The following is a 14,254-nucleotide window of genomic DNA, read 5'->3' on the forward strand; positions in this document are numbered from 1 at the left end:
GACGATAATTATATATTTAATACATCTTGTTTTTAAAAGCAATTCAAAGTAAACACATCATAGACCTTATAACTTATTAAAGATTTATAGTGCTTACAAAGTTGATTCTAAAAATATACCTTATTTGTTCTAAATGAATAGCATTATCTGGAAGATAGAATCATAAATTATAGTAGTCTGTTTACCACCACTATAGTTAAGATTGTGTACATATATTCAATATGAAGTCCTCTTAGGATTTTAACACTTTCAGCCTTAAAGTGTAAAAACACATTAAAGTTTGGCATACAAGATCTCAGTCTGACAGCAATGGTTTAAAAACCAAAAATTAAAAAAATATCTAGCTGGTATATTAAAACAGCATGGGCACACGCACACATATACACACATACACTTTCTCTCTCAGTTCAACACATACACACGCGTGTGCACACATGCCCCCAGAGTACACAGAAGATTTCCCCCTTGTGTATCAGACAGTTGCCATCAATTTCAAAAATAAAAATTGGGAAAAAAAGTTAATTAAAATATATACTTAAGCCATATTTAAATGGCTCTGGTTGGAAAGATGTACACAAAATTGTCATCAAGGTCTCTAACATGCACAATATGCCATCTCAATACTCTTAACCACGCTTGAACTATTCATTGATGCGCATATGAATACATACAAAATTATGTACCCAGCCATTCCCCAGATGGCACTCCACTAACAATCAGTCATATGACCCAGCCCAGCTAAAGTGATTTGCTTTATAGAAACCAAAGAACAGAACCCAATAGAATTAGAAACTTCATTTTGATCTGTTTGGGGTTTTTTACGTGTTCCATGTACAAAAGCAGCAGGATTCTGTATTGCAAATGACAGTTAACACCACTTAACACTTTGTGGCACAACAGAAGGTCATTTTGTATTTCTAAAACATATATTTATTCTAGTTAAAGTCCCCAATGGTCCTTACTTTTAATTATATATACTCTTCCAGGTTTAGACGCAAAACAGTTTAATGCTGATAATCTCTCCTGCTCACCAGTTTTACCTCCAGTAAAATCTGTCCAAACAGAAAATTACTCTTCTGACTCTTTCCAGTAACGTACATTTGAAAAGTGTTCTATGGAAGTTCATTTTCATCATATAGTAAAACGTCCAAAGTTCTCTGAAACCACGTTAAAATAGAAACTAACTACACATTAGGGCACCCATAAGTCATACTGTTGTGATTAGAAAAATAAAAAGGCACAATAGTAAGCAAAAGAGAATATACCAGCTTTCCATTCATGTTTTTGGGCCTTCCTCTTATTTTATTTCAGTAAGTTTGTAAATTGTTCAAAGCATTCTTATACTCTGCATGACAGGAACAGAATATTTTGGCACATCAACATTGTGATACAATATATGGTATGTTTAAAAAATTAATTAAAAAATTTCATCTATTAATCAACATTTTTAATGTAGTGCATATATATTTTACACTTATTTAAGTCAAATACATAAAGATTTATAACTGATTTACAGACAAAGCAATCACAGATTGCAGTAATACAGATATACCAATCAAGGGAAAAACTGCATCCTGGCAATTTTATAGTCCATAGTTTCGTTGGTATAGCTATCGTTTACATGCCCTTTTCATCTTGTTTTTCTGTACAAAAAATATATTTTTGCTTTCTTCATTCCTGATGAGATTTTTCTGCGATAACTTTACATTCATACTGCAAAATTTAAAAGGTTAAATAAAAGGTTAACAGAGTAAGGTTTAATGTGAATAGCAATTTTCCTATAAACTAGAAAGTTCTAAAAATTAATACTTTATTAATCTATGCCCACTTTATTCCTCAAAGAATCTTGAGACTTACACAACTATTAGGATTCTATGACTAGTGAAATTGGGAAAAAGAAAATCCACATTGTAGAAGTGAAAGTCATAGCCAAAAGCAGGAGGAAGATGAGGTTTCTGCATTACAAGCAAATGATAACAGGGTATGTTTCAGATCAGCCCGAGAATATGAAAGCAAGCAAAGCAGGTTTCCCTGAGTGCTCGGTAAGTTGAATCAGCAAAGGAAAAGTCATGAACTTAAGGACAGGGCTGATAATAGTAAATTCAGAAGCAAAAGCTTCTAGTCAAAACAACATTTTAGAAGTACAACTATAAAAATGTACACTCACGTTTCAAAATAAAGGCAACAAATGCACTTACGGTAATTGGGTGGCTAGATTATCAAAAAGAGCAACGTGTGAAGCCACTCAATTCTCCTGCTGGTTAAACTGGTAACTGACAACTTATTCCCGAAACTGCTGTGGCCTCTGCATGTTACTCCCCGACCCCGGCCAGTCTGACTGTGATCAGCAGCGATGTCCTTTCCTTCTCAACCAAAATGACCAAACACCTTGATTTCCTAGAGATCGTCCTAATTCATATCTACCGTAGTAACATCATTATTAATAGAGCCTCTTTTCACTTTAAAATTGTTCCTTTTTGATGGAGTAGAAACCTATAAATTAGTTTTAAAAAAACAGGAGCATAAATCATATTGCCCTATGCCTAACACATTTTAGCTTTTCTATCCAGTGGCTCCTTCAACTTTTAATACACTTGTGATTAAATCCTTCCAAATGATTTATTTCAATGGAATTGCAAACAGATTCAAAGGATGCTGTCTTCACAAACTGTTTTCCCTTAAAGAAGGACCGCCATTTGGAGAAAACTTGTCTTACATCTAGTAACAGAAAAGTGATTAAATAAGCATCAGCTTACCATCGCCAGTTGTCTGCCAATGTTTCCCATTGTTATGCCTCCAGCAAAAAATATACAAGGTAACCAAGAACGAACATAGAGAAAATCTGGAGATGTATATCTAGAATAATAGAAATGTTTTTAACAACCCAGAGGAAAGATAATGACACTTATTAAGATAATTACAACTGAAATCAGTTATTCTTCTGATTAAAGTGGCTAACCCAATTTTAAAATCTCAATTCTGAATTCAGTTATCATTTATTTATTTTAGCAAACAAGCACCAAAAAGAATACTTACTGATAAACACCATTGTAGACTAGCAGTTGTGTGACCAAGGTTGCCAAGAAAGCAATTCCTACTCCAAGGCCAAAACCAGTTCTAGATCTATCAAAAGTCCACCACAGTCCAATGGACAGTGCAGCCAGTGTAAGAGACAACTGTATGTTGTTATCAAAATCCACTTTCTGAGATCAGTGTTAAAGAGTCATCTTAAAACTTGTAACCAAATAACATCACCTGTTCATTTTTCTAAAATAAGAGATGTTACTGTTAAGAAGGGAATTAATTGCTTATTCTGGAGTGTATTCAGTCTTTTAACACAATGTATGAGATTTAGTGGAATTAAAGCTGTCTCTGATATTTACTAAAGATACACAGAGGGCATGATATTTCATTAATAGAGCCTACCAACCTGTAATTCCTCAAATTAAAAAACACTCTATATACATTTCCAATTATAAGATCAGACCCATTTTTTGAGAAATGTTTTCTTGCTAAAACTGGAACTGGAAGTCTTGGAACACAAATTTTACAAAAAGAACACAATTTTGCTAAAAAGGAAGCCAATATTACTTCCCAAAAGGGTTGAGAATTACTTGAGAATCATATAGGAACTTGAAAATAGAAGAGTTGACAGCTATTTAACAGGGTACAACATTGTCTATGTGATTTACTGACAGACACATTTTATAATAATGCAGTTCAGAAACAAGAGTACCAAGGACACAGTATCCCTTTCTATTATGTCAACTGTTCCAGTTTTAATTTGTAGAGGATAAAGCCTTGAAGTGAACATTATCTTGCAACCTGCCAAGCTATTTTGGTGCCTGAGACATTCTGGTATAGGACAGTTTGCTCAAATGATATTTTATTTCCATCACCTACTTAAGCATCTATTCACAAACGTACAGCCCTTTTCTACTCCAAAATCTCTGGACAAAATGAAGCTTTACAAATTCAATTTTCTCATTTCTTTGCTAGAGGATTACACTAAAGGAATTAATTTCAAGTATCATTAAAAGGGCATTATCTATGTCCCAAAGGCCACATCTTGGCTCTCCATCCAGCTCTCCAGGGGAGCCTACATATCTCACCAAACTAACTGGCCATGCTGCGAGTACAGAGAAGAGAGCAAAAGTTCAAAAAATGCATACGAAACCATTTCCTACTTTCTTTAACACCCTGTTTACCACCTACCCAACCAGCTGGTATCCTGAACACCCAGCTGCTTACTTCTCAGCTGTTAGGGGCCTCTCCCTCCGGGTCATTCACCGTTGAGCCTTGATTTAACAAGAAACCTATAGTTTATGGATATGCTTTCTGGAAAAGAAAGCTTTTCTTATTTTTTAGCAAGCATTACACCTAAAACTCTACAAAGAAAAGCTTGTGAACTCTGACTTCTCTATGCCATAAACATTCTTGTAAAGAGCGATACTAACTGCGTTCTATCTTTGCTTACTAAATGAACTTCATTTAGAGTCAAAGCAAAATAAGGAGGTTTCTAGGGTCAGCAGCTAAAAAACATCAATCTCAAAAATAGCACCGTGTGATTTTGTGAAGTCTAAATATCCTAATGATAAGCCCATATTATAAATTTGTAAACATTTGGGGTTTTGCTTAAAGGATGGCCAGAACAGCTAAGATTGCTATATTTAAGTATTTCATTGAGAGAAAAAGAATGACCAGAGCAAAAAATTTTAATTAGATATATAAAGTTTTTTAAATTCCAGAAAAGCCTATTTAAATTTCTCAACTTAAAAATATTAGGTTGGTGCAAAAGTAACTGCGGTTTAAAAGGTTAAAAACAATTGCAAAAACCTCAATTACTTTTGCACCAGCCTAATAACGAAAATAAAAATACCGAGATAAAAAGATCTAACCCACCAGGTAGAGAGAATTGACACACGTGTGGGGCTCCTGGATGGGAGACTGGCGTCAGGATCTCTGGAGTCTGGTCTCGGCTCTGGCACAGCCTCACAGTATGAAAGACTTACCGTGTTCCCTCGAAAATAAGACCTAGCCGGATAATCAGCTCTAATGCGTCTTTTGGAGCAAAAATTAATATAAGACCCGGTATTATATTATATTATATTACATTACTATATTATATTGTATTATATGACCCGGTCTTATTTTATTATAAGACCGGGTCATATAACATAATATAATGTAATGTAATATAATATAATATAATATAATATAATATAATATAATATAATATATAATAAGACCGGGTCTTACATTAATTTTTGCTCCAAAAGACGCATTAGAGCTGATTGTCTGGCTAGGTCTTATTTTCAGGGAAATATGGTAGCAAAGTATCTAGACTCTCTAGCATTCATTTGTCTTATTATCTTTATAAAGAAAACATGGAACTAGGTGATTGCTAACTTTTCTTCTAGATAGAATTTTCTATGAATCTATCTTTTTAAGCTCTCATAACCACTAGACTTGTTTAAATGCTAAATATCAAAGATTTCCCCAAATTATACACGTGGGGAAATTCTTTAACACAAAAGGAAATGGAAAACCAAAACAATAACAGCCACTGGGGGACTTCCAATCCAAGGGCCAACACAACTGGGAACAGAAAGGCAGATGTGTTTTCAGCATTAGGACCCTGCCTCTTTCCATGGTTCTTCTTTCCAAACTTTCCAAAACACTTTCCGTAAAAGACCCAGCAATTGACTTCCACATGACCACCCCCTCTCCAGCTAACCACCAGCCCTGAGCCCAACCCAGGACAAGGGAAAGCCTGGGCAGCCCAAGTCACATCTCCTGCTCTTCCCAGTACCAAAGGCTTCCGCCACGTCCATTCTCTAAGCCAAGTCTTCTAGAAAAGGGAAGACTGAACTCGCATTTCCCAGATCCTCCTCTACAAAGGGAAGTTGGGGGTGGGGGGAAAAGAAAGGGAGGAGAGCATGAAAACCTTAGGAGGGCAAAACCTTTTGTTCTGGGGGTAGACATTGTTTTCTAAGGTGTATAAGTCAGAGGAGGCAAGGGGAACAGAGGCTACCACGCCCTTCTAGCTAGGACACTATAAAAATACTCAATCACTAAATAAAATGTCAGAATTTTTTAAATGATTAAAGTTTAAAAATATGTACCTTAGAAAAAAAATTCCTTTTGGCCAAGGTCTAAGTTGGATATTTCTATGTATGCCACCCTTACGAAGATGGATGTGGTTTGCTGGTATTGACTAAAACCAATAAATGACAGTGTGCCATATATATATATATATATATATATATATATATATATATATATATATATATATATATTCTTTAAATTAAAAACAAAACCAAAAAGCAACCAGCCCCTGAAGCCACCACATGTCCTTATTGGCACATCTTAAATGAAGAAATAGAGGAAAGAAATCCTTTGAAAATGTATCTGTTTCAATGCTAAAGTTACCAAAACTATAGGTAAGTCACTTACGAAAAACATGGAAAATCTTAAAACATGTTAAGTCTCTAAATAATATTAAAAAACGGGGATTTAAATGAAAAGGTGAACCCCACACTGAAGTAGCCATCACAGCCGCCACTGTGACGTTTTAACAATATGACACGTATTCCTTTCATGACAAAGTGGGCGTATCACAGTTTGATGAGAGTGAAGTTGCAAGGGGCTGGGTCACCTGTGGTTCTTATAATGCATTTCATTACAGCAAAAAGGATACAGCACTGGCGTGGTTTATACCGACAAAGACGGCGACACACCGCATTACACTTGACCACTCTCTCTTAAATTCATGTGGTTCTCCTAGATGCCTGTCAATGCAGGGGTACAACAACCCAATCACAGCTGTGGAAAAAGAGAGAAACAAATGAAATCATCTCCAATGCTTTCCTGGCTAAACTTAAGCTCAGAGTCACCACAATCCCCATAAGCACTGGAAAGATTATTTTGAAAAACCTTACAAGTTACTTAAGGTCACTTGCTGATATTTAAACTTACCTCCCAAAAGGGGAAAAAAGAAGATAAGAACACTGTTAATGGAAGCATTGTAAATGATCGCATCAGTATTCTAAAGCGTAACAGGCAAAACACCATTTCAGCGCATGATTCAGAATTTAACAGATTGGCCTAGATGATTCATGCTACATTTCTACTATTATCTCTGAGAGTTAAGAAACATCAAACCAGTTGGCAGTTAAGCAGTGTTCTCTCTAAGCTATATAACAACCATGGAACATGGCATTAAATGCCACCAATCTAGAGGCTAAACACGTACAATAAACTCGTCATACACACGATGTTCAGATGGCAATGGCTGTCCTGTTATACAGGTCACCTGTGCCCCTTCAGGTTCCAGTCTCGAGCTCCTGCATCTAGCACCTTGATCTGACACTCCCTTCCACCCCGGCCCTCTAAGACTCTAGATTATATTGTCCAAAGCAGGAAAACTCTCAACAGAAATCTACATGTAAGACTCATTCTGCACATAGAAAAAAAATGGAGGAAACATGGTCTATAAGAATTATAAATTTTCAGTAAAAATTTAAATTCACTGTTGAAAGATAAGAAGTCATTTTAGTACATTTCTTATTTTTCGAAAGAACATCATGACTGCTAAATATGTAATTAATTATGAATAACTGTATGCAAAATGTCTGTGATTGAGACTCAAAATATTCTCACCCAATTTTTAACTTAAATACTTGACGAACCTTAAATTTTTGTTCGTTTGGTTGGAGAGGATTTTAAGTGCTAAGTTAGTCATTAAAAATAAAGACCAATGAACCAAGACTTCCTGCAACAAGTTATAAGGAAAAAGTACTTCCACAGATTAAATTTAACAGGAAATAGCTAGGCAGCTTTGATTTGCCAATCTTCCTAAAAAGAGAATGGTTATGCTGCCATTCGGTACTACCTATGACGTATCATGAAACTATTGTACCAAGATCTAAGTGCTTGAGGATCAGAAGCCTCTGCCTAGTATTGGCTGCCTATACCTCACAAATGATGCATTTAATCTCCAAGGAAAAATGAAAGTCAATTAATATAAAAAACCACAGGCTAGCAGACCAATGGAGCAGCACGGAGAAGAGGCTGCATGACCACCCTTCCATCTGGAGGTGAGATGCTACAACGATGTATGCATTTTCTAATCCACAAAACACTTGCAAGTGCTCTTCTGAATTAGGCTTTGCTGAATATAGATGGTTCACAGACCATCACGAGATCACCAACAGCTTCAGTTATGCAGAGCTCCAAAAGCTACTAATAAATATAAAAGTTTCACATCACAGCAGTCACTCTACCATCTTTTCATTATCACATTGCAGGAAATTAACTTTTGTTTATATCAATTAACCTATGGTAAAATTAGTTTTGTTATACATAGTTTCATGTAAAGCCACAGAACCTACCTGGGACTTTTAAGTGAGGATTTACTGTACATTTCTATTTAAAAGGCTGCTCTAAAATCTTGTGAGATTAACTGACAGCGTTTCCAAATTTCTACAAAATTAAAGTAGCAACAAGCATGCCTAAGTTGAAATATATCTAAATGAATAGTACCTCCTTTGTTTTCCTTACGGGGTCACGATACTAACAGCTCATATGTCATTCCTCACTCTCACTCCAGCTCTCTCCCCCCTCCCTTTGCCTGTTGCTGAGTAAAATCAACTAAGATCGGGCATTCCAAGTCAATTTTCCTCAACAGCTGATGCCACAGGTAAAGTATTATCACATAGAGAGAGTACTGACATGTGTGTGCAAAGATATAAATAACTAAAATTGACTATATTTTTATGCATGTGATGTCAGACTTGCAAGTGAGAGACAACTGTGGAGAGAAAGCAAAAACACAAAAGGAATTTAAACTGCCATGCTGCCAACCTTGGGATTTGCCAATAAAAATCAAATCCATTGAGTATGCATAGTTCTCGGTTGCTCACTGAGAGGGAGAATTCGAGGAAGCTTGTCACTTCCCATTAAATGTCTTCTTTCTTCCCTTTAAATAAAGGCATGGCAGAGTCTGATAGCAATATCTACAGCACAGTGAGGCGCCACTGTTGAAGAGCCCGGCAGAGGTATGTCTGGGCTTCTTTTACCCTTTCTGTTAAAACCATGCCTGCGTAAAATCATATGCAAACACAGTCCTGGTTAATCAGATGGTTCTCTGATGCAAAACTCCCATTCGTTGGGATACAGGCAGGCCTCATGTGATTGTGCTTTGCTTTATTGCTCTGTGCAGATAGTGCGTTTTCTATGAATTCAAGGTAAGACCCTCCACCACCAAAAAGATTACGCCTAGCTGAGGGCTGGGGTGATGGTCAGCACTTTTTAATTAAGGTCTGTACATCGTGTTTTTAGACATAAAGCTATTGCACATTTAATAGACCACGGTATAGTGTAAACATAATGTGTATATGCATTAAGAAACCAAAAATTCATGTGACTCATGTTATTGCAATATTTGCATTATTGTGGTGGTCTAGAATCAAATTTGCAGTATCTCCAAGGTATGCCTATATATTAAGTTATTGCCCAGGGACTAGTTGCAGCCTACCAGGACTAAAAACAAAAAAGTTTATAAAACATCAATATTGTCATCACTTTTTCATCGTAATGTGTTTAATGCAGTGATACACTAAAAGGAACAGTTAAACATTTTGCCAGGAAAGGGGGCTGAAAAAAAGAAAACCACTGAATGAGATATACTTTTGTGGAAAACTATTCCAGGATAGGAAACATTTTCATTCAACAAATACTTAAGCTCCCACAGTGTCGCTTGTTCTTGGTATTTGTTGAGGATTTGAAAAGAAAAAAGAGTAAGACATGATCCCAGTCCCCAGGTGACCACAGAAACAGCCACATACAGCCATGTGTTAGGGGCAGCACTGCCAGGGCCCAGTGGAGGCCCCATACTCTCCTGGCCTGTGCTGAGGGAAGATGGGGTACTGTGTTGTCAGGGAAGCTTCACAGAAGAGGCGATCCTTGAGGCAAGAGCATTCAGCAGGTGAGTGGTGTGGAAAAGGCTTTCTAATCACAGTGAAGCATTTGAGGAAAAGCGTGGGGAACAGAAAATGCCCGGTGTCGCCTGAAAATTTTAAGCATTAGTCCAGAAAGACTCCAAGGAAGATAAAAGTAGTCAAGGGTCGTATCATAGAGACTTTCCCCTGTAGCCACCGGGGAACCAGGAAAATAATGCCATCACAATTGTACCAGATAGAGAGGCAATCACTCTTACAGCATTGAGTATACAAGACGGGAGGGGAGGTTGGAGGATGATACAAAATTAGAGACAGAAAAAGAAAAAACTGAAAATTCCAAGCAGAGTGGTTGAGGGCCTGGACCAAGAAAGAGACAGAAAAGATGTAAAACTTGGAACTGAATGTGGGAGGTGAGAGAGAGAGGCAGGAATCTCACAGGGCTCTCCAGGAATTGGGTAAATGACTGGATGGCTACACAGGGAAGATCTGTTTTATTAAATTTTTAAATTAGACATTAGTTTCATAGGTATGAACACAATCTGGTAACCTGTGATTTTTGAGTCAACTTCTCTACTTATTTTACCCACACAATGACAGTTGTCTTGCTTCTCCTAGCATACATTCTTCAGAAAGACTCCTCTGTGGCCCTCAATAATGTTCAAGCAGTTTCCAACTCCAATTCTAATGCACTCCACATAAAGAACTTAATCAAGCACATCCAAACAGCAGTCTCAGCAGGCACCAGCGCCCACTGGGGAGAATCCCGCTCCATGGGGTAACCCTCCCGCAAGGCAGCCCATAAGTTGTGGACATGGCCAAACCCACAGCCCGTTAGACTGAGGGTCAGAACCACCCACTGCCACACCAACAGCAACCAAGGCTCAACTATAACAACAGGGCACACACAACTCACACAAGGAACACACCTGGAGTATGCATCACAGGTGACCAGGGAGACTGTGCCACTGGGACACACAAAGCACCTACTATAAAAGGTCACCCGACCAAGACTGGGAGACATAGCAGATCTACCTAATATATAGGAACAAACACAGGGAGGCAGCCAAAATGCAGAGACAAAGAAATATGTCCCAAATGAAAAAACAGGAGAAAATTCCAGAGAAAGAACTAAATGAAATGGAGGTGAGCAACCTACCAGAGATAGAGTTCAAAACAATGGTTATAAGGATGCTCAAGGAACTTAGTGAGCACTTCAATAAAGAGACAGCAAACATAAAAAGGGACATAGAAACCATAAAAAAGAACCAGTCAGAAGTGAAGAATACAGTAACTGAAATGAAGAATTCACTAGAAGGAATCACCAGCAGACCAGATGAAGCAGAGGATCGAATCAGCAATTTAGAAGACAAGGTAGCAGAAAACACCCAATCAGAACAACAAAAAGTAAAAAAAAAGAAAAATTAGAATAGTTTAAGAGACCTATGGGACAACATCAAGCATAAGAACATTTACATCATAAGGGTACCAGAAGGAGAAGAGAGAAATCTGCAAGGGATTGAGAACCTATTTGAAGAAATAATGACTGAAAACATTCCTAACCTGGAGAAGGAAATAGACATACAAGCCTACAGATAGTCTCAAACAAAATGAACACAAACAGGCCCACAAGAAGCATTGCAATTAAAATGGCAAAAGTTAAAGACAGAAAGAGAATCCTAAAAGCAGCAAGAGAAAGGAAGATATTTACTTACAAGGGAGTTCACATAAGACTGTCAGCTGATTTCTCAACAGAAACTTTACAGGAATGGAAAACGATATTTCATGTGTGTGGAAACAAACAAACATAAAAGCTGTGGTAGCAATATTTCTATTAGACAAAATACACTGTAAAACCAAGACTATAAGAGACAAAGAGGGAAATTATATAACGATAAAGGGATCAATCCAACAAGAAGACAATAACACTTGTAAATATGTATGTACCCAAAATAGGAACAACTAATATATAAAGCAAATATTGACTGGCATAAAGGGAGAGACGGACGTAATACTATCACACTATGGGACGTTAACGCCCCATTGACACCAATGGACAGATCTTCCAGACAGAAAATCAACAAGGAAAGAACAGCCTTAAATAACACACTATACCAGATGAATTTAATTGATATTTTTAGAGCATTTAACCCCAAAGCTACAGAATACACATTTCAAGTGCACATAGAACATTTTCTAAGATCAATTACATGGTAGGCCACAAAACTAGTCTCAATACATTTAAGAAGACTGAAATCATATCTCCGACCACATTCTCCAACCACAATAGTATGAAACTAGAAATCAGTAACAAGAGAAAACCCTGAAAAACACATAAATCACAGGTTAAACAACATGCTACTAAATAATGACTAGGTCATCAACAAGGTTAAGGAAAAATTCAAAAAATACCTTGAAACAAATGAAAATGAAACCACAATGATCCAAAATCTGTGGGACACAGTGAAAGCAGTCCTAAGAGGGGAATTCATAGCAACATAGGCCTATCCCAAGAAACAAGAAAAATTTTAAATAAGCAATCTAACCTTACTTACATCTAAAGGAACTAGAAAAGAAAAATAGCAAACAAACAGTGAGTAGAAGAAAGGAAATAATAAAGATCAGAGTGGAAATAAATAAAATAGAGTCTAAAACAAACAATACAAAAGGTCAATGAAACCAACAGCTGGTTCTTTGAAAAGACAAGTAAAACTAATAAATCTTTAGTCAGACTCAGCAAGAAAAAAAAAGAGAGGACCCAAGTAAACAAAATCAGACATGAAAAAGAAGAGACAACTGACACCAAAGAAAAACAAAGGATTAGAAGAAAATTCTATGAGCTGTTACATGCCAACAAATTAGATAAACTAGAAGAAACAGACAAATTCCTAGAAACACACACTCTTCCAAGACTGAGTTAAGAACAAACAGGAAATCTGAATTGACCAATTACTACTAACAAAATCGAATCAGTAATCAAAAAACTCCCAACAAAGTCCTGGACCAGATGGCTTCACAGGTAAATTTTACCAAATATTCAAAGAAGATTAACACCTATCCTTCTGAAACTATCCCAAAAAATTCAAGAGGAGGAAAGGCTCCCAAACTCATTTTACGAAGCCACCATTACCCTGATTCCAAAACCAGACAAAGACATTAAAAAAAAAGAAAATTATAGGCCAATATCCCTGATGAACATAGAGTCAAAAATCCTCAACAAAATATTAGCAAACTGCATACAGCAATACATTAAAAAAATCATGATCAAGTGGGATTTATTCCTGGCCTACAAGGTTGGTTCAGTATCTGCAAATCAATTAACGTGATACACCACACAAACAAAATGAAAAATAAAAATCATATGGTCATATCAATAGATGCAAAAAAGCATTTGACAAAATCCAGCATCAATTTATGATAAAAACCCTCAGCAAAGTGGAAATAGAGGGAACATACTTCAAATAAAAAAAAAGCCACATATGACAAACCCACAGGTAACCTCATTCATACTCAATGGGGAAAAGCTGAAAGTGTTCTTCCTAAGATCAGAAACAAGACAAAAATGCCCACTTGTATTCAACATAGTATTGGAAGTCTTAGCCACAATACTCAGACAAGAAAAAGGAATAAAAGGCATCCAAATTGGAAAGGAAGAAGTAAAACTGTCATTATTTGCAGATGACATGATACTATATAGAGAAAACCCCAAAGATTTCACCAAAAAAAAAAAACCTATTAGAACTGATAAATGAATTCAGTAAAGTAGCAGGATACAAAATCAATATTCAGAAATCAGCTGTATTTTTACACACCAATAATGAACTGACAGAAAGAGAAATTAAGAAAACAATTCTATTTACAATTGCATCAAAAACAAAAACAATAACAAAAAAAACCTAGGAATAAATTTAACCAAGGAAGTAAAAGACCTGTACTCAGAAAATTATAAGACACTGAGGAAAAAAACTGAAGACACAGATAAATGTAAACATATATTGTGCTCATGGATAGGAAGAATTAACATTGTTAAAATGGCCACACTACCAAAGCAATCTACAGGTTCAATGCAATCCCTATCAAAACACCAATGGCATTTTTCACAGAACTACAACAAATAATCTTAAACGTTATATTGAACCACAAAAGACCCTGAATAGCCACAGCAATCTTGAGAAAGAAGAACAAAATTGGAACCTATCACTCTGCCTCATATCAAATTATACTACACAGCTATAGTAATCAAAACAGCATGTACTGGCATAAAAACAGACACATAACTCAATGGAACAGAATAG

The 14,254-nt window shown here is 36.4% G+C and overlaps 1 protein-coding gene across 2 annotated transcripts in view; it reads right to left on the minus strand.

The window, feature by feature from the left end:
- The window catches only part of INSIG2 (insulin induced gene 2), a 24,499-nt gene continuing 10,245 nt past the window's right edge, over positions 1 to 14,254 (minus strand). For both annotated transcript variants that reach the window (XM_019748228.2, XM_074335385.1), the window contains 4 exons: positions 6,701 to 6,825; positions 3,037 to 3,203; positions 2,757 to 2,856; positions 1 to 1,713 (listed from right to left, as the gene is read on the minus strand). In XM_019748228.2, the coding sequence (XP_019603787.1) occupies positions 1,672 to 1,713; positions 2,757 to 2,856; positions 3,037 to 3,203; positions 6,701 to 6,825 (434 nt within the window). In that variant the 3' untranslated portion in view covers positions 1 to 1,671. The remainder of the gene's footprint in view (positions 1,714 to 2,756; positions 2,857 to 3,036; positions 3,204 to 6,700; positions 6,826 to 14,254) is intronic.

Source organism: Rhinolophus sinicus, linkage group LG01, assembly GCF_036562045.2.
Source record: "Rhinolophus sinicus isolate RSC01 linkage group LG01, ASM3656204v1, whole genome shotgun sequence".
NCBI lineage: Eukaryota > Metazoa > Chordata > Mammalia > Chiroptera > Rhinolophidae > Rhinolophus > Rhinolophus sinicus.